At 43.4% G+C, this 22,048-nt stretch overlaps 1 protein-coding gene across 3 annotated transcripts in view; it reads left to right on the forward strand.

Annotated features, from left to right (window-relative positions):
• LOC311054995 (ubiquitin carboxyl-terminal hydrolase 22) overlaps positions 1-22,048 on the forward strand; it is a 75,704-nt gene that overhangs the window by 45,714 nt on the left and 7,942 nt on the right. For all 3 annotated transcript variants that reach the window (XM_084071047.1, XM_084071045.1, XM_084071046.1), the window contains 6 exons: positions 7,482-7,595; positions 8,575-8,676; positions 10,713-10,879; positions 15,261-15,420; positions 17,472-17,577; positions 20,366-20,524. In XM_084071047.1, coding sequence (XP_083927173.1) covers positions 7,482-7,595; positions 8,575-8,676; positions 10,713-10,879; positions 15,261-15,420; positions 17,472-17,577; positions 20,366-20,524 — 808 coding nt within the window. The remainder of the gene's footprint in view (positions 1-7,481; positions 7,596-8,574; positions 8,677-10,712; positions 10,880-15,260; positions 15,421-17,471; positions 17,578-20,365; positions 20,525-22,048) is intronic.

Below are 22,048 nucleotides of genomic sequence, written 5' to 3' on the forward strand. Positions count from 1 at the left end.
TTAAAAGTCGGTACTATTTTCTTAGCAGCGCAGTAATACATTCAAAGCGGTGGTGCGGTTTTTGACACGTGATTCCCGTTACAACCAATGGAGTCGCCTCTTCCGCCTCACCACTTCCTGCAACAACGGCCATAGCAACCGTAATGTCCGAAGAAAATACATCAAAACAAAGACAATATCCTTCAAAAGCACGTCAAAAGGACTCGAAACGATGCTATATGGATCTTATGTCTGTCCAGAAAGAAGAGGTTCAGGAATTTACACGGACAAGATGGGATACATGAACAACAAGCCATGGATACACGACTATACGACGATCTACCAGCGCGTTTTATTGACAAAAATACATTAATGTGATTAATGTGAGAGGAAAACGGCAGAAGGATCAACTCTCTCAAACAGAAACGTCAGCAGGTGAGGCACATTTTAACATGAGACTGAAATTATTTATTGTGTTATCAGATAAAAGCATTGAAAATAGCAGATCTACAAGCTCACAACACATCACAACGTGTTGTGAGCTTGTAGATCTACTATTTTAAATAGATTTATTTGGGGGAGACACATTTTAACATGAGACTGAAATCATTTTTTATGTTATCACATGAAAAAAAGCAATTGAAAATAGCATAGGCCTATCTATAAGCTCACACGTGGCGTTGTGAAAGTAAAACTACTGTACCTCAAAATTCTACTTGAGTACAGTAGCCTACTTGAGTAAATGTACTTAGTTACTTTACACCACTGAAAGTACAGGTACTAAAACATGTACAGTACTCAAGTGAATATCCACCACTGCATCTCACCAGTGCTGATAAAGCCCATAAGCTAATTGGCAATATGGCCTAGTAAGAGATTGTAAACAAACTGTCAAATATTGATTTGCCATTTTATGATTGTATGGGTGCTATTACTGTATTTTAAACATTCGTGTGTCATTTCAGTATTAGATAGCCTGCACCTTTGCTTTGACTCTAGCCGAGAGGAAGCCTTTATGACAAAGGTCATTAAATAGCAGCCACTACTACATACCATCTCAGAGCTGGGCTATTAGGTGCAGACTATTTGTTTTTATATTTGGCAGCCTATAGGACATACCCACATACTGGCTGTTAGAGGGTTTCAACAACTTTGGATGCCCAAAAAGGAGGCAAAAAGGTTGGCAAAGTATTGTGCTGTAATTGGCAGCCGCCATATATGGCGGAGAGGGTGTTACTTATACCCATAGAGTACATGTTTATTGTATTGAAGTCATATGCCAGGATTATGTGAATGTAACCTTACTGCACCTATAATGTGTGTGTGTGTGTGTGTGTGTGTGTGTGTGTGTGTGTGTGTGTGTGTGTGTGTGTGAGTGTGAGTGAATGAACCACCCTTCGCTGACCGCTACCAAGAGGTACTGAAAATAAACCAGCTACGAAGGATGTTCGTAAACACAGTGAAGAAGCATGAGGATCTTGATGCTTCAAACTACAGGTAACTCAAATACTATGTGTGTCTTTGACAGTTCTGGGAAACAAAACAAAAACCTTTATGCTGAAAAGTATATTATAGATGTATTCCCTCACAAAAACGTCTATGAGAGTATATTTAAACTAAATTGGCGATCATTGTTAATACGTCTTTATTGATACACTTGTGCTCATCTTTCCCTAACATTGTATGTTGCAGGCAGGATAAATTGAAGCAGAGGTTGACCCCTGATTTCCCCCAGCTGGTTTTTCACTGCCCTACCAAGTGCAACATCTCTGAACATACATACATGTCCTTCCTAGGTATTTTAGGAAAAAGGTTTGGTGATGCAGGGCTGCAAGATATACTCATTGAGTCAAGTTGGTGCCCCAAATCCATCAATGGTGTGATCAGTGGTCATCCACAGGAGATGCAGTCTGCACTTTCATATTTTGTCATATTTGTATACTATTTAGCTGCCGTTGCACTGTCAACCAACATTTCTCTGTTCATACCTGTGAGTGACACAGAAGGCCTGATCTGGGGGGTGGGTGGGAGGGTTGATGTACAAATGACACAAGCTGTGACACACTGTGGTATTTTAATAAATATTTCATACCATATTTTGTAATAATTTGGAGCTTTAGTGTTTTTATTTTACTGTAGTCCATTTTTGGCATTATTCCAATCTAGAGGGCTGATTTTCAGCCATTTTGGGCCAAGGAGTGCTGCTTTTTTTCTCCTACCTTTCAGTACACAGTAGGTTGTGACATTTTCTATGTATGAAATATAAGCTTTTAGCTAAATGTGCTATGTGTATGTTTCATTGTGCTGGGCGCCAATCACTTCAGTAGAAGTGTTTTCTTTATACATTTCATGATCAAAATTCAAACATGAGTACACTAAGGCACCAATACTTGTTTCAGATGTTAGGTACATGTATTTATGACATTTGAGAAAGATTTTGTGTTGCCAAAATCAGTTTTCAATATTTTACAAGCAAAAATAGCAGCAAAAGATTTTCGTTTTTTTGGTTATTCACTTTAATATACATTTCTGGCTTGTGAAAAAATACTGCAGGATTTTGTGCGGAGATACTTTAACCCAAAGTCCACAAGGGTATTGTCTATGCAAAAATGCATTGAAAAAGTAGACCCAAGTCGTGGGAACGAAATTCATTTTCTAGGCACTTTTTGGTGGGTCACCACACGGCCTAGGGGGGGTTTAGATGCCTCCTTAACTCTCTCAGTGCCAGACCCCGAGTTATCCCGAGTTTTTAATGTATAACCCTCCCTGCCAGAACGAAAAATCCCGAGTTTTTAAAAAAAAATAAAAAAAATGTTTGTTTTTTTGTTTTTTTTTGAAAAAAAGTGTTCAGAACCCAAGATATCATTATCTGAAGATTTGCAGCTCCATCCACTCCTTGTTTAACTTACAACTGAAAAAGGCTGTATCTCGCTTCCTAAGCACTTTTTTTTTTACTTTGAAAAAAACAAAAAAAATCTTGGCACAGTTCGCAATAATTATTTTATTTCATTGGCACTGAGAGAGTTAATCCACAGCTGCTAGGGAGACAAAAAGCCCAACCCCACAGCCTTAATTACAGCCTCCACAAATGACACAAAGGAGTTAATAAGTGATTGTGATATTATTCCATGAAGGATGAAGGCGCTGGAGAGAGAAAAGAGAGACGATATAGGTGTTGGCTAACGCTAATCCATCTTATGTCAGGAGGGGTGGGGGGGTTGAAGGGGTCTTAACCCATTGAGACCTGAAGCCGATTCTACATGTCTCCTAAATCTCAACAGTATTCTGAAAAACGTATGTTTCTATATCAGTGGTGCTCAAACTTTTTCATGTCAAGGACCCCCAAAATTATATGTATTTGGCCGCGGACCCTCATCAAAATATGTTGTTCCATGAACCCCCAGAAGCAAAGATTTGAGTTAAAAATGTTCGCTTTAAAAATATATATATATTCATATAGCAACCAGGTCTAGGAAAACCAGCCCCAAGGAAGCGGCTATGGGGCCACATGAGTACTTTAACATGTACATCAGCTATTTGAAAATAGCAGATCTACAAGCTCACAACGCGTTGCGATGCAACGCGTTGTGAGCTTGTAGATCGGCTATTTTCAAATCAAATCTTGCGGGGAAATTATGATAAGCATATATCTGGCAACCCTGGTCCCGGGACCCCCCCAGAGGTCCTTGAGTGGGTTCCATAGGGGCCCCTGCTTAAATGATTGATAGTTAGGAACCAAAATGGACCCCCCATACAGGTCTGTAAATGAGGGTGTAAAAAATGTAACCTTACGGGTCCACTTTGCTTTCATTTGCACACACTCTACATATCACATCTGTGGCCTAGCGGCACATCAAACTGGTTATTAAAACATTGATAAGGATCATTGAAATAGGACTGTTACCCTGCTTGCCACTACATTACCACGGCTTCACCGTCGACAGGAACAGTTCACTGGCCTCTCTGCAGTATCGGCCATCATCAGGAAGGGGATTATTACAGCATTACTTTTGTAGTGCTCGGCTCGCTCCCCTCTTCCGCTCTTAGCTTTTTATAGCGACTGAACCTCGCCGTGCATTACCATTTTACTGGGAGCACCGTAGCCAGTCAAATGTCATGGTTTAAGCCTGCTCCACTCCCCTTCATCCAGCGGTAGCCGGCGGGGGTTTTGATGCCTCCTTAACTCTCTCAGTGCCAGACCCCGAGTTATCCCGAGTTTTTAATGTATACCCTCCCTGCCAGAACGAAAAATCCCAAGTTTAAAAAAAAAAAATTAAAAATTGATTTTTATTTTTTATTTTTTTTGAAAAAAAGTGTTCAGAACCCAAGATATCATTATCTGAAGATTTGCAGCTCCATCCACTCCTTGTTTAACTTACAACTGAAAAAGGCTGTATCTCGCTTCCTAAGCACTTTTTTTTTTACTTTGAAAAAAACAAAAAAAATCTTGGCACAGTTCGCAATAATTTTTTTATTTCATTGGCACTGAGAGAGTTAATCCACAGCTGCTAGGGAGACAAAAAGCCCAACCCCACACCCACAGCCTTAATTACAGCCCCCAAAAATGACACAAAGGAGTTAATAAGTGATTGTGATATTATTCCATGAAGGATGAAGGCGCTGGAGAGAAAAGGGAGACGATATAGGTGTTGGCTAATCCATCTTATGTCAGGAGGGGTGGGGGGGGGGGGTTGAAGGGGTCTTAACAAGCATCACATCACACAGGTAGTTCTCATGTAACCCTCTGCCACGTGTTCACGTGTGTGCCGATCTTGTGTTTCTCTCTCAAGTGGATATGCGGGGCTTCATGGCGTTAATTAGCCTGGAGCTTTCCCACCAGAGCCTGTACCTGGCATTAAAGAGCTCTTGTTCCTCTCCACCTGTAATCAAATTAATCCACACTCCCCAGTCAGCTCATCAAGCCCAGCGCCGTGGCATCTCCTCAGGAGGACTCCTGTCATCCACCCCTCTGCTCTCGCCACACATATTGATGGGTTTCTTTCTCTCTATATAGACCAGTGGTTCTCAAACTTTTTCATGTCAAGGACCCCCAAATCGACACTTATTAGCCCGCGGACCCCCATTTGAAAAGATATGCCAGGGACCCCCGTAAGAGAAGATTTTTACGGCTCTAGCAGTGATTCTCAAACATTTTAATTTCAAGGACCCCCAGTTTGACATGCATTAGGGCTACAGACCCCCATTTAATGGCATGTATATCTCTGGGACCCCAATTTATATAGTAAAATCAATGTTAATTTAACTCTGAGAGTGTCCAAATGGAACCAAATGGACCCGTTAGGGTCCATTTGGTTCTTAACTATCAATAATGTACCTGGGGACCCCTGGAATCCCCTTAAGGACCCCTGGGGTTCCCTGGACCCCACGTTGAGAACCAGTGGACCACATATCCCCTTCCTCTCTGCTGACGATTTCCCATTCAGTCACTCGGCCCTAGGTGCCTTCTCTCTGCATGCTGGCTGCTATTTGCCATTTGCCACAAATTAGCCTATAGCTTTTTCGACATCTCTCTCTGGTTATTTGTAGCGGATAAAGATGACAGGAAATGGCCGTGAGACGCTCAACATTATCACGCTCGGTATGAAGCGAAACGATTCTCCCGTACACACTATTGCACCGTGATCTATTGCTGCTCCGCCGACATGTTAGTCCACACACACACACATCATAGGGCGTTTTTTCATTTGAGCTAAAAAGCATTATTTTATACTTTGGCTATTCAAAAATAGTAGATATACAAGCTCATAGCGCGGCACCGAGTGCCGCGCTACGAGCTTGTAGATCTGCTATTTTTGAAAAAATCGTAAAAATTTGTGCAAATCTTTGAAAATATATTTTTTAAAGCAAACATTTCTAACTCTATTCTTTACTTCTGGGGGTCCCTGGAACAACACATTTTGAGATGGGGGTCGGCGGCCAAATACATATAATTTTGGGGGTCCTTGACATGAAAAAGTTTGAGCACCACCGATATAGAAATATATGTTTTTTTCAGAATACTGTTGGGATTTAGAAGATATTTGTAGAATCGGCTTTCACTTGACGATTAATTGTCTTAAATAATTACGATTAACGATTTAATTGTGTTTTTGTCGTTGAACACTGGAACATATGAACAAAAATGCCAATTCCGTTTGGCTTTTAGGCTTTGAAGTTGCACAGCGCAGATGTGACAAATAACCTACATGTACGAAGAAATGACTGACATACTTAATAACTTCATACTTTTAAGAAAACATTACTAGTGGAAATAGCCGATCTACAAGCCCACAAGAGTTGTGAGCTTGTAGATCTGCTATTTCCACTTGTTTTAGCCAAACTCCATTCACACTTTCTCCATAGATGCTTCAGCCACTCGCATCCACATCCATCCAACTCTCTCTCCTGTGATTTCACATTTTGAGCACGGGCAACGGCAAAAAAAACAATCAGACACAATGACCAGGAAAACAAAAAACGACTTAATGACCGGTATTGCTAAAAAAAACAGGTTGTCATGGCAACAGAAGCCAGGTATCGTCGCTGTGTGTGTGAGAGCTTGGAGAATGTAGCCTGATTTCATACGCGGTGGCGAGCCAGTGTCGACACGCCGAAAATAGCCAATCTACAAGCTCACAACGTGCTGTGCCGCCACACGGCGTGAGCTTGTAAATAGGCTATTTTTGGTGCGCGACGACGCGACGCACAACCAAGGATAAATCGGGCATAAGGCAATGGCAGAGCGGGTTGACAGAGCGGGTGGGTGGTGGAGGTGAAGGAGGACACACATCAGCCGCTCACATTCCGCTGCTTCGAGCTAAAAAGCATTATTTTACAATTTGGCTATTCAAAAATAGCAGATATACAAGCTCGTAGCGCGGCACCGAGTGCTAAAGATCTGCTATTTTTGAAAAATCGAGAAAGTGTGTGCAAATTAATATATTTATATTATTTTAACCCATTAAGACCTGGAACGCATCTGTGTCACTTTGGCTATTGAAAAATAGCAGATATACAAGCTCATAGCGCGGCACCGAGTGCCGCGCTATGAGCTTGTAGATCTGCTATTTTTTTTAAATCTTGAAAAGAAATGTTTGATTTTTTTTTTCCAAAGAAATTTTAGGATTTAGATTTGTTTTTTTAAAGAATCGCCTCAGGTCTTAATAGGTTAAAGCAAACATTTTTAACTGAAATCTTTGCTTCTGTGGGGGTCCCTGGAACAACATATTTTGAGGTGGGGGGGTCAGATTTTGAACAATACGAGGCGTTGAGATGGAAATACAAAAAAACATAAAAGGTCCCTCGATCAATAGACCTGTGAGTGGAAAATGCAGGGCGGAGAAGGCGTCTGGAGGCACCAATGACGTGGGACAATGAAATAAAAACCCAAGGTGTATCACATCGCAGTTTAAAAAAATCCATTTTGTAATTATTGTGCATTTGTGTTTTCTCTCCCTAAACCCCCCTCCCCCTCTCCTTTCTCTCTCTCTCTCTCTCTGCAGCGATAGACTTATTATACGGTGGAATATATTGTTTTGTTTGTCAAGACTACATATACGACAAAGACATGGAGCAGATTGCCAAAGAAGAACAGAGGAAAGCCTGGAAACTGCAAGGTATCAATACATTTTGCTTTTCGTTTCTCCTCCGAGATGCCTTTTGAGTACCGAAGTCCTGACGTCACTCGTTCATCCCCTGGGTTTGCGGAAGTCATTTCTCTATGGAGAATAACATTGGGTCGTCTTAGAATCGTCTCGTATAAGAATTGTGGTCCAAAAATAAACAAACCTGTCTCGGCGATATTGTCAGGGAGGTGGCTCTGTATCGTTTATGATAGTCAGTCACTCATATTTGATGCAGTCTGTTTCTGGCGAAAATTGTACTAATTCGGCAGAGTAGCCTTAGCGTTTTCTCACCGTCAGTTGATGCTTCATATCCATATGAGTCAATAGGCTCTATGCACAGCAGCCATTTTGGAGAAAAATTGGGCCTCTTCTGACTTCCTTCACAGGTGTTACCAATGATACTAATGAAGGCTCTGTTCCATTCTGGTCAAACAGAGTCAGGGTTCTGATATTGTGCATGTTGGCTCACTAGAAATACTAGTGGGTCTCAAAGTGTGGTCCAGGGACCCTCATGGTTCCTTGAGAGGGTGTAACTCTGAGAGTGTACAAATGGAACCAAATGGACCCGGGAGGGTCCATTTGGTTCCATTTGTACACTCTCAGAGTTATGGGGGTCCTTGAAATTAAAAGGTTTGAGACTGTGCTACACTAAATGGAACAGAGCCTTCATTAGTGTCATTGGTAACACCTGTGAAGGAAGCAAGGAAGGGGCCCAATTTTTGTCCAATATGGCTGCTGTGCATAGAGCCTATTCGCCGGGATCATTTGTTTATTTTTGGAACACCGTTCTTATTTGACGCGATATTAAAGAAGTCTATGGGAATTCAGAATGGGGGGGAAACCGCGACCCAGGTAGGATGCGTAAATTACGTCAGACTTCGGTGCTCTATATACTGTAAGTCACGTTCCGCTGCAAGGCTCTCTAGTATTACAGGGCCTCCTTAAATGTGCTGTTCTTGTGCATCCACAGGCATAGGAGAGAAATACACAACATGGGAGCCAACCAAGAGGGAGCTAGAATTACTACGGCACAATCCAAAGCGGAGGAAAATCACTACGAACTGTACCATAGGTTGGTGATGGACTTATTGCATTGAGTCGCACATCCTAATCAACACAGGTTTTACTGTGTGTGTGTGTGTGTGTGTGTGTGTGTCTCTCTCTCTCTCTCGCCGGGACCTCTCATGCGGTGAAGTAGAGTAGCAGAGGTCAACAGGAGTGCCCCCCCCCCCCCACAACAGACCAAACATACACAGAGAGAGCGAGATCAGCACCACAGCGGGTGTCTCTTTCTCTGCACATCTGCACATCTTATTCTTTCCTTCACTTTACTCTCTGTGGTCTGTCGTTTTGGTTTCTGACCCCCTCTGTGTCCGATCGTGTCTCTGTATATAAGCTTTTCACGTTCTCATCTTCGTCTCTCTCCCCCCCAGTCCAACCACTTGTCATTCAATCCAACCAATCCCCCTTCCGTCTTCTTAACGGTTTGGTCCGTAGTAGGGATGGCCAAATGGAGACATTTTCTTAACCGGTTGCCGTTAGGCCTTACCGATTTAATTAATCATTAACCGTTAAGGAAATGTGTTCCCAAACAAAACTGCTGTCTACCAATTAAAAAAAGAAAAATACACCGTTCCCCCCGCCCCTTAAAAAAGAATGTACCTTGCATGCACGGGTGCTGTGGTTAGTGCAGGCTAGTGCCTGACCAGCCGACCTGCTGCAGCGATAACAATTTTTCAAAATAAAATGTTTTTTCTTTTTACGGTTTGCCATTAGCCCTTAGTGTTAACCGGTTGCCAATTTCTTAACGGGTAACGGTTACCGGTTGGCCATCCCTAGTCCGTAGCCTTGACTATTTAGCAGCACACCGGTTTATAGCAGCTGTTGTGCGTGTGGCGTGCGTGTCTTTACAGTAGGGCCAGTCTGGAGTGTTTAAGCCCCAGCTGGCGGCTCTCTTCCTCCCACGATGGACCCGAACCAGCTCCCATTGGAAATGACCCAGGATCATGTCGGCCCCTCATACGGTTCACTGGTCCTCACTGAAGAGCCACAGCAACTTAGTCCATCTGACCCCCCCCCCCCCCCCCAAATCAATTCACAGCTTTATTAGGGTTTTTTTTTTGTTTTGCGCTAGGTCACAGACAATGATTGGAAGACATAACGTAGCAGCTGTCAAACGAACCACGCTAATCCACCACGTTGGTCTTCTCTTCCTTTAACCCATTGAGACCTGAAGCCGATTCTACATGTCTCCTAAATCTCAACAGTTTTCTGAAAAACGTATGTTTCTATATCAGTGGTGCTCAATCTTTTTCATGTCAAGGACCCCCAAAATGATATGTATTTGGCCGCGGACCCCCATCAAAATATTTTGTTCAGGGACCCCCCAGAAGCAAAGATTTGAGTTAAAAATGTTTGCTTTCAAAATATATATATTCAAAGATTTGCACACATTTTCACAAATTTTCAAAAATAGCAGATCTACAAGCTCGTAGCGCGGCACTCGGTGCCGCGCTATGAGCTTGTATATCTGCTATTTTTGAATAGCCCAAAGTGTAAAATAATGCTTTTTAGCTCAAATCTAAAATCCAGGTCTTAATGGGTTAAATTCACATTGTTGCTGTCGGGCAGAAACCTTGACTCTCCATATTTCAACGTATGTTTTTTTCGTACATTAATGCCCTACTTCGTCATACTACACTGTCACACCACAGTGTGACACTTTTTTTTTTAAACCATTTTTTAAGTGAACGATATGTCACTTAAAGGGCCATGCCTGCTTTGTGGGTACTTCTCAGGTTAAATCTCGATAGACAAAGAGAGCCGCAGGTCTGTGTGGGTGGTGCCTGCTGCTCACTGCTGACTCATTAGTTGCTCTCTGTGATTCTCAATTGCTAATAAGCAGGTTGGCTACAGCTAAAAGCCCCCATACTAGTCTGGGAAACGAGAGAGATTAGCCAACATCTTCACTGGACGATTCCCTCCTTTCCATTCAAACATCAAGTTGTACAAATCAGGAGCAATGTCTTGATTAATACCATGTGACATCTGGTCCTTTTCTCTCTCTCTCTTACTCTCTGCTGTGTTTTTTTCTTGTCCTTCCGACAGGTTTACGGGGGCTGATAAACCTGGGCAACACGTGTTTCATGAACTGCATCGTCCAGGCCCTCACACACACGCCGCTGCTGCGAGACTTCTTCCTCTCTGACAGACACAAGTGCGAAATGCAATCAAACTCCTGTCTGGTGTGTGAGATGTCGCAGTTATTTCAGGAGGTAAGATGCACTGACTGGTCTGCTGTGCTGTGTATTAGGCCGACCGGGTGGTTTCGTTCCAAATTGTTCTGATGTTGCTACGAGACGTCCCCAAACCCTTGGCCACCCCATCAGCTGTTAATTGTTTAACCCTTTAAGACCTTGAACGCTTCTGTCTTTTTTTTATTTTGATCTAAAAAAGCATTATTTTACACTTTGGGTATTCAAAAATAGCAGATATACAAGCTCATAGCGCGGCACCGAGTGCCGCGCTATAAGCTTGTAGATCTGCTATTTTTGAAAAATCCCGAATCTTTGAATCTTTGAAAATAAATATTTTTAAAACTAACATTTGTAACTCAAATCTTGGCTTCTGGGGGTCCCTCCCTGTAACAAAATATTTTAAAATGGGGGTCCGTGGCCAAATACACATCATTTTGGGGGTCCTTGACATGAAAAAGTTTGAGAACCACTGACATAGTAACATAAGTTTTTTCAAAAAAATGATTTAGAAGGCATTTGGTAGAATCGGCCTCAGATAATATTAATGGGTTAATATTATCCTGTGGTTAGCATCAGGCTAACTGCGTTTGCTGTCATCAACCAGTTTATCATGATATTAGCCATACAATGTATCGGGTCGGGGAGACGGAAGACAAAAGGATACATTTTCCTGGTTTCGTTTTGTTGTCACCATGATAACTATACACAGTACGTTATACATAGCTAGCTAGCTAACCTAATGGCTACCTAACATGACTTATAATGTTTGTAACCAGGAGAAGGATCATATGATTGGATTGTTGTTCATATGGGTTGTAAAACAGTTTGAAACCATCTGGGCATATGCATGTGTCTGTGTTGGTGTATTATACACAGTAAAATCCTGACTGTTAATTTAACTCTGTTTGTGTACAAACGTACACAAATGGACCCCATACATTCACGAGCAAAGGGGAAGCATGTGGCTCCGGTTATAACCCCGATGCTTGTTCTGCCAACATTTGTCAGATTTCCCCTCAATAAAACACAGAATGTTCAACGGTAAACCCACTGCAGAAGGCTGAGTCACTATTGCGCTCTTTTGTCAAGTCTAGGGAAGGGAGGGAGAAAAAGAAAAATATGCCTGGAAGGAAGGAATGGATGAATGAGAAGATTTAACATTTTTGTTGAAACTATAATGGTCAATTAGGAACATACTGTATATTCAACAACCCGGCTGGAATTGGAAGGCTGTCGGCCTCTTGCCCTCACATCCTTGATGTATCAGTTCATGTACGTGGGAGTGTGAATTATTCTATTTGAACACTTTCCTCTTCTCACTCGCTCCTAACTCTCCTCGGTAGGTTAAAAAAAAAATTCAGTGCAAGAAACTCTTTGGACCTGAATGTTATGTAATGGCTGCCTTGGTGCCTTTTCTACTCCCACACTGCCTCTTTTTCTCTCCTCTCTCTCTTACCCTCTCACTTCCGTGTGTGCACGCGTGCGTTTGTGTGTATATATACGCACATGTTCACGCACACGCACGCATGCACGCATAGTTACATACACACACATATCTATATATACACACACACATATCTATCTATGTATATACATATACATATATATATATACACACACACACACACACACACACACACACACACACACACACACACACACACACACACACACAGCCCTCCCGTCTATTAGCCTGGCCCGCACATCGGAGACAGTAGAGCGCGTAGACGTTCATTGCAACAGCGGTGCTTGTTTCTCGCACATGATTTGGCAACGCCAGAGCCCATGATGGGCCGCTTGTTTTTCATGTATGGGGCAACACCCGGAGGTGAAACCAAAAATTAACTTTGTATTGACAGAGAGAGAGCATGGTCGAGTGACCATAATTTTGTATAGAGAGAGAGAGAGAGAGAGAGAGCATGAGGACCCGTATGAGAGTAGACGCTAGACGACCGAACGACCGACCGTACATGACCGACCGCCGCGCATGCGCGCGACTCTCCATTGTATATTAGGATATATATATATATACACACAAAACATAAACAGTTGAAACATGGAGATTCAAGGTTTCTGCCTGACGGCAACGATATAATATATATATGGGAGGGAGGGAGAGGGGCGTGTTGTGCAGTAATGTGTTGAATCATCAATGATAGCCTGAGCTCACACTGATCAGTCACCCCACGGCTCCACTCCTGTCTCAACTGGCTGAACCGCAGTCATTTATTGAGTGTTCAGCTTTTGGCCCGGGGTGGACAAAAGTCGGGGTCATTCCTAGGACGTGATCAAAGAGTCTTTTTGCAGAATACGTTGGCCAATCGAATCAGGCATAACTACAACCCCAACCCTTAAACCTAACCTCTAAATGTCAAATCCTAACCCTAATCCCACAGTGAACATTTCCCTAATCATAAACTCCTTTTTAAAACATAAAAACATCAAATTATCTTGTGAGGACCAGGAAATTAGTCCTCAATGTCCACAATGTCTATTTCTCAAATTCTACTGTACTTGTGGGGGACATTTGACCCTCAAGTATAGTATGTGCACACACACAAACACACACACACACACACACACACACACACACACACACACACACACACACACACACACACACACACACACACACACAACCCTCTTTCATGGTGGATGATGAGGTGTGTCCCACTTTGATCAGCTACTCTCTCCCCTCCTTTCCCCCCGTCTTTCCGTGTCTTTGGTATGTCAGCCTCCTTCAAACCGGTGCACAGGACACCAAAGAGTCTGTAAGCTCCAGCATTGACAGTCGGTGTGTGGGTTTCCCTCCTAACAATCAAACTTGGCAGAGAATTGCGGAGATTAACCCGTTCAATCCGCGAACGCATCTGTGTCATTTTAGATATTAGCTATATAACCGTTATTTTATACTTTGGCTATTCAAAAAATAGCAGATATACAAGCTCGTAGCGCGGCACCGAGTGCCGCGCTACGAGCTTGTAGATCTGCTATTTAAAAAAAATCTTTAACATTTATGCACATCTTTGAATATGTATATGTTTTTAAAGCGAACATTTGTAACTGGAGGTCCCTGGAACACAATATTATACAAATGCTCGCTTTTAAGAAAATGTATATTCCAAGATTAGCAAAAATATTCACGATTAAAAAAACAAAAATAGCAAATCTACAAGCTCGTAGCGCGGCACTCGGTGCCGCGCTACGAGCTTGTATATCTGCTATTTTTGAATAGCCAGAGAAATATAAAAAATGACACAGATGCGTTCCCGGTTTGAATGGGTTAAAGGTGTGCTTGCGTGTGCGCGTGTGCGCGCGCGCGCCTCGCAAACACGCCTGCGCTCAAGGGTGACAGAATTGAATGTGCTCTCCTGCTAATGGGCTGTGGCTGGCTGGTGCGACGGCGCAGCCAGGAGGAGCATTAGCACCCAGCTCCTCCGCTCCTCTGCTCGTCTCCGCCACACATCTCTCCCCGACCCTGACCTGAATTGTCACTCAATTCTCCATCTCCATGGCAACCCCCGAATACTCTTCGGGGCGCCTACAGACGGATGCTCTCGCTCCATTTCACACTTTGGGTTCGTTCTCCTACAGAAATTGCAGTTTTGTTTTTTTTGGCAAGTGACCATTAAGTATAAACGAGCCTTTTAGCTGGTTCTAAAGCCTGATTTATATACTTCGTTGTAACGTGTAGTGTCCTGCGCCAAAAATATCTGCAAGCACACAAGGCGCCGCATCGTGTAGAGCAGGTGTCTTCAACAGGGGGTCCGGGACCCCTAGGGGGTCCTCATAGTCAATACAGGGGGTCCGCCAAATCTTTGTGTGATATGATTTTTACATTTTTTATTAACCACTTGAACCCTAGCATCCCTTTTCTGAAGAGAACTTTAGCCAAAAATAGCAGATCTACAAGCTCACAACGCCTCGCGCTGCGAGGCGTTGTGAGCTTGTAGATCGGCTATTTTTGGCAAAGAGGTATGCTGTAGGTGTAGAGGGGAAAAAAGAGCAGACCAAGTAAACAAAAAAAGTACAATTTTATACAATATAGTGGGGGTCCCTGTTTCAATTCTCTCTCAGCTAGGGGGTCCTTGGCCTGAAAAGGTTGAAGACCCCTGGTGTAGAGTTGAGCTCGTAGATCTGCCTTTTTTGGGGGGGGGAAGGAACGCATTCAGGGCATAGTAGAAAAGGAGTTGTGTAACAAACATGGGTGCCGATTTAACTTTTTGAGCAAATCTTAGTTCTGGTTCAGGCATTGTGTTGTAGCGGATAAAGCGACGAATCGTGTCAACGAAAGCCACCGTTACTAGTAACACCTGGGGGGGAAAAATAGGCTAACCCCACCTCCTCTCATCGCTCTGTTCTACCATTCACCTCTCTCTCTCTCCCTGTTTCCCTCCAGTTCTACTCGGGCCACCGTTCGCCCCACATTCCCTTCCGGCTGCTGCACCTGGTGTGGACTCACGCACGCCACCTAGCGGGCTACGAGCAGCAGGACGCCCACGAGTTCCTCATCGCGGCGCTGGACGTGCTGCATCGGCACTGCAAAGGGGACACCACCCGTAAGACACTCAGCCTCTCTCACTTCCTCCTGCATTTACCCCACCGAAACGGGTCGCTTTATTATAAATCCATAGAGAGCGCTTGTGCTGACCAATCGGCGGCGCTAGCTAAAGCCATGCGTTCTCTATGAAGAACGTAGCAGGATAGCATGTGGACCGATCTGCACACGCTAAAGAGCCAACGCAGCAAGTTCCACTTAAACCCATTATAGACCTGGAACGCATCTGTGTCATTTTAGATTTCTTTGGCTATTCAAAAATAGCAGATATACAAGCTCGTAGCGCGGCACCGAGTGCCGCGCTACGAGCTTGTAGATCTGCTATTTTTTTTTAAACAGTGAAAATGTGTGCAAAATCTTGGATTATATATTTTTTAAAGCGAACATTTGTAAGATATTTAGTTCCAGGAACCCCCAGAAGCAAAGATTTGAGTTACAAATGTCCGGCAAACAAAAAAAAATCTAATATTTGCACAACTTTTCATGATTTTTCAAAAATAGCAGATCTACAAGCTCATAGCGCGGCACTCGGTGCCGCGCTATGAGCTTGTATATCTGCTATTTTTGAATAGCCCAAAGACATCTTAAAATGACACACAGATGCGTTTCCGGTCTTAAAGAGTTAAGTGACTTTTTTTTTAAGAAGTCAAGCCACATAGCGCCAGGGAGAGGTTGAAAGAGGATGTGCAATGTTAATTGTCTTTAGTCCAGAACACCATCTCATATTTGTCCATCAAAACTGAGGCTCTGCCAACAGTTATTTGTCTATATGTCAGGGAGTTGACACCGTGACAAGAACCACAAACCATATGAGACGCGAGGCTGCTCTGTGAGCAACGTGGGGTATGAGTGTGTGTGTGTCACTGTCGCAGTCAGAGCAAGACTTTTCCCTAAGGAAAAAAGAGCGTTAGTTGGTGTCAAACCACAAAAATAAATACTTCCAATAGTACACTCTGTGTGTATATACACCGTGTGTGTGTATGTATATATATGTAGTCTAGGGTAGACAGACATACATTTTCATTGAATAAATTGTGTGTCCTCAGAATCCCCACGTCGCTGCCCGTCATCGGACTGCAACTCGCGGTATAACTCTTGAGCTAACACACAGCAGCCATTTTGGAGAGAAATTGGGCCTCTTCTGACTTCCTTCACAGGTGTTACCCAATGATACTAATGAAGGCTCTGATCCATTCTGGTCAAACAGAGTCAGGGGTGCTGATATTGTGCATGTTGGCTCACTAGAAATACTAGTGGGGTCTCAAAGTGTGGTCCAGGGACCCTCATGGTTCCTTGAGAGGGTGTAACTCTGAGAGTGTACAAATGGAACCAAATGGACCCGGGAGGGTCCATTTGGTTCCATTTGTACACTCTCAGAGTTATTGGGGTCCTTGAAATTAAAAAGTTTGAGAACCACTGTGCTACACTAAAATGGAACAGAGCCTTCATTAGTGTCATTGGTAACACCTGTGAAGGAAGCAAGGAAGGGGGCCAATTTCTGTCCAATAGGGCTGCTGTGCATAGAGCCTATTGCAGGGGAAACCTAGAAGTTGTATTAATGGTGTCTGTGACACACGCCAGATTTTGATTGGATACATGGAACTTGTATCCCTAATGCCCCCCCCCCCCCCCCCCACACACACACACACACACATAATGCACAGCACCTTGCATCAGCTGCAAACGCACTGAAGGAGACTGACAAAAGCATATAGCGAGGGGATAGCAAGCAAGCAAGCGGCGTGGGGAATGTCAATTGGCATTGGCCCTGCTGCTGCAGCAGCAGCGTGGGGAGCAGGCTGACTCACACCCGCAAGACCCTGCAGTAAGACTTGAACTGATTGGATGAGAGAGAGGGTCCAGGGGGAGTTTAGAAAGTGCCAGACTAGACTCCACTGCGGGGGGGGGGAATTGGAAAGGGAATGGGGGAAAGTGAGCGGGAGAGAGAGAGAGTCTTGCAGAGGTGCTAACGAGGTTGTCTGTTTAATTGAGTGTGTTATTGGTGTGTATTTCTACCTTTTTTTTTTTGTCGTCTGCTCTCTGCTCGCCCAGGAGACGACAATGGGAAGAAGGCCAACAATCCAAACCACTGTAACTGCATCATTGACCAAATCTTCACTGGGGGCCTGCAATCAGATGTCACTTGTCAAGTTTGCCAGTAAGTGTGCATTCCTGGAGTGTGTGTGTGTGTGTGGAAGCAGTATACAGTAGTAAGTAGAAATGCCTGGGGGTGGCTGAAATAAAGGGCCATATTTTATATCGGATGCTTATTCAGCTTATTTTATATTGGATGCCTATTAACCCGTTGAGACCTGAAGCCGATTCTACACGTCTCCTAAATCTCAACCGTATTCTGAAAAACGTATGTTTCTATATCAGTGGTGCTCAATCTTTTTCATGTCAAGGACCCCCAAAATGTATATGTATTTGGCCGCGGACCCCCATCAAAATATTTTGTTCCAGGGACCCCCCAGAAGCAACGATTTGAGTTAAAAATGTTCGCTTTAAAAAATATATATATTCAAAGATTTGCACACATTTTCACTATTTTTCAAAAATAGCAGATCTACAAGCTCATAGCGCGCCCAAAGTGTAAAATAATGCTTTTTAGCTCAAATCTAAAAATGACACAGTTCCAGGTCTCAATGGGTTAAGCTTGACCGAGCAGCACAGAACTTCCTGTGCCCTAGTTCGCTTTCTCTCTCTCTCTCTCTCTCTCTCTCTTTTTTCACCCATCTATCCATCCCTCGGTCCCTCCACCACTCCCCTTGTCCTCCCGGTTGTGCTGCGGTGGGTTGATCTCTGTGGTCACCACCACACACCCCTCCTCCCAGAGTCGGTGGACTGGAGCCACTGCCTGTGTCCTCTTCCTCTTCCCTCCAACGCTCTTATATTTAAAGGGCTGGTCCCCATGGAACTGCTGGAAGGGGGGGGGGGGGGGGTTGTCTAGACAGCAGCCTGCCTGCCTGCCTGCCTTTCTGCCCCGTAGAGCTGTCCTGTCATATTAGCACTAGCACACTGCACTGAACTGAAAAAGCATCTTGCCCCCTCGCTATATACCTGGCAAACCCAAGAAGCACTGTCTTCTTTCCTACGTGGGTTTCGTGACGCTAACGCAGCCGGCAAAGCCCGTTGAGCTATGATGCGAAGGATTTGTTTGGTATTGTTGACCTTGAACACAGTCAAATCCTCGGTTTTAATTTAACCCATTAAGACCTGAGGCGATTCCTAAAAATGTTTTCTAAATCCTACGTTTTTTGAAAAATATCTAAAAAAATGTTTTCACGATTTTTCAAAAATAGCATATCTACAAGCTCATAGCGCGGCACTCGGTGCCGCGCTATGAGCTTGTAGATCTGCTATTTTTGAATAGCCAAAGAAATCTAAAGTGACACAGCTCTTCAGCGTGTACAAATGTAACCAAATGAACCCATAAGGGTCCATTTGGTTACATTCGTGGCCTCTCAGAGTTACAAATGGATACATTAACAGTGAGGATTTTACTGTGGGAGAAGGTCATACATCTACCTTTAAAGGCCCATTTTGGTTACTTTTGGAAGAATTACAAACGGCTAAATGAACGCTGAGGATTTGAGTGCGTGGGCCTATACAGCACATAGATTTTTTACCAGTGTGGAATAGTGATACATAATTGATGTTGGCTGCAGGAAGATGGAGTGATCGTCCCACACTTCCTTGAGAAAAAAAAAGGCATCAAAGCCCACACTGGATCCATACAGCAGGGCTGGTTCTCCTGACATCATCATGTACCATTCCCATTCCTTCACTGGCCACCTGCTGGTAGCTCTAGGAACTGCAGTACCATGACTCATCCTAATCCCGTGGTTCTCAAAAGTGTGGTCCGTAGTCCCCCCAGGCGTCCTTAAAAGGGGTTCCAGGGGGGGGGGGGTCCTCAGTAAAATGAGTTAATATAGCATCAACATCAGTTTAACCACTTTAAACCTATATGCATTGGCTATTTGAAAATGGCTGCTCACAACGCATCGTGATGCCACACACACGCAAGCTTGTAGATCGGCTATTTTCAGAGAATCCTCAAAAAAAAAGAGAATTGTGCTGATGGGGGTCTGCGGCCAAATACATATTCATCTGGGTGTCCATGACATGAAAAAGTTTGAGAACCACTGATCTGATCAAAGCTAGTAGTTGCATGAGAGCTCCTCATTGAATTGCAAATTGCAGAACAGTGTGTATTATGTGCAGACGCACGCTCTTTCTGTCCCCGGCTCAAACATAAACACCATCTGAATGCAGAGAAGAGGCAGTATGCATTTAACCCATTAAGACCTGGAACTGTGTCATTTTTAGATTTGAGCTAAAAAGTATTATTTTACACTTTGGGCTATTCAAAAATAGCAGATATACAAGCTCATAGCGCGGCACCGAGTGCCGCGCTACGAGCTTGTAGATCTGCTATTTTTGAAAAATCGTGAAAATGTGTGCAAATCTTCTGAATATATATATTTTTAAAGCGAACATTTTTAACTCAAATCTTTGCTTCTGGGGGTCCCTGGAACAAAATATTTTGATGGGGGTCCGCGGCCAAATACATATAATTTTGGGGGTCCTTGACATGAAAAAGATTGAGCACCACTGATATAGAAACATATGTTTTTCAGAAAACTGTTGAGATTTAGGAGACATGTAAGAAGCGGCTTCAGGTCTCAATGGGTTAATCCTATGTATTACTGCCTCTGTCATCATCCGTTTCCTCGTGATTGCTAATGCGCGACACATGAGCGAGCACGCGTGCTACACTGTTTCTACCACATAACCGTACTCATGGCCACCGTCTGGGGAAATGTCACCTTTCTGTGGTAAATAATATGATAAATAACAATGTGAGCATGATCGTGTGTGTGTGTGTGCCTTTTTTGTAAACCTTTTTTACCCTCCCCGTCACCTCCCACTCCCCTTTTCTCTAGTGGCGTTTCCACGACGATAGACCCGTTTTGGGATATCAGCCTGGACCTGCCGGGCTCGTCCACACCCTTCTGGCCCCTCAGCCCCGGAGGGGACGGCAGCACGGTCAACGGAGAGAGCCACCTCTCGGGGTCCACCACACTCACAGACTGCCTGCGCAGGTAACAGCGTTACGACGTGACCCATTAAGACCTGGAACGCATCATCACTTTTTCATTTGAGCAAAAAAAAGCATTGTTTTATACGTTGGCTGTTCAAAAATAGCAGATGTACTATGAGCTTGTAGATCTGCTATTTTTGAGAAATCGTGAAAACGTGTGCAAATCTTTGAATATGTATTCTTTTAAAGCGAACATTTTTAACTGCAATCTTTGCTTCTGGGGGTCCCTGGAACAGAATATTTTGAGACGGGGGTCCGTGGCCAAATACATATCATTTTGACATGAAAAAGTTTGAGAACCACTGATATAGCAACATACGTTTTTTCAGATTTAGAAGACATTTGTAGCATCGGCCTCATGTCTTGGTAAATGGGTCAAATGTCAGGAGGACTCTTCGTTTTAAAGCATATAAACTCAATGTGCTCCACAAACTGAAAAACAACAAATAATTCATCACAAATGGATATACAAAGAACAACCATCAACTGACTAACCAAAAGCTTTGTACAGTACAACGTAAGATCCATAGTATTCGCTCTTGAGTGTGTACAGATGGAACCAAATGGACCTGTAAGGGTACCCCTCAGTTACAAATGGATACATTAACACAGTGTGCTGTGTAAGACGGTCTTGCATCGTCGTTTAAAAAGACACAGTTGTAGCAGATCTCAGGTATTCAGGAAAATTGTTCCAGAGAGTAGGACCATAGTTACTACAGTAAATGCACTGTCACCAGATTGTTGTTATTTTAGGGACGGTTAGGAGGATGATCTGAGATTTCTGATTGGTTTATAGTGCCTGTGCACTATATCGTTTCTGTCTGTGCCAAAAAAACTGTTTTATGTAGTATCAATGAGTCAAGCAATTCTATACCATGTTGTCATATGTGATTCTCAATCTTAACCCATTAAGACCTGAGGCGATTCTTAAAAATTCTAAATCCTAACAGTTTTTTGGAGAAAAAAAAATCAAGATTTTTCAAAAATAGCAAATCTACAAGCTCATAGCGCGGCACTCTGTGCATTTTTTGATATGCATTAGGCCACGGATCCCCATTTGATCAAATGTTTATCTCTGCGACCCGAATCTAAGAGCATCTTTCATCAGTCGTCAGTCATGTGGTCCAGAATTCCTCTAGTGGATGTACTTACAGAGATAACAGTGAAACTCTGATCAAAATAGACCATATCGTATATATGCCCAAGTTTGAGTTGTGCATGTAATAATGGTGAAGATGAACTACCAATCGTTTAGCTGGGGATCCCTCTGAACCATACATCGAGAACCACTGATACACCCAGCAGCATTGGTAATTGGATTGTGCTGGCCGTATGAATGGGAATCATCTTGGCCAGCACTGTTATGTGTTGGGACAAAGAGGTCTCCACGCGCTGTCAATTCCCTCCATCTCTCTCTCTCTACCTCTCCAACTCCATCGGCCTCAAAAGGCTCCTCTTCTCGTTTGAATGTATTCTATTCCTCCATTCTTTTCCGTTATCCCTGGATCTCATCTCCTAACATCCT

This window comes from Gymnoscopelus microlampas (assembly GCF_963454915.1).
Source record: "Gymnoscopelus microlampas genome assembly, chromosome: 11".
Taxonomy (NCBI): Eukaryota; Metazoa; Chordata; class Actinopteri; order Myctophiformes; family Myctophidae; genus Gymnoscopelus; species Gymnoscopelus microlampas.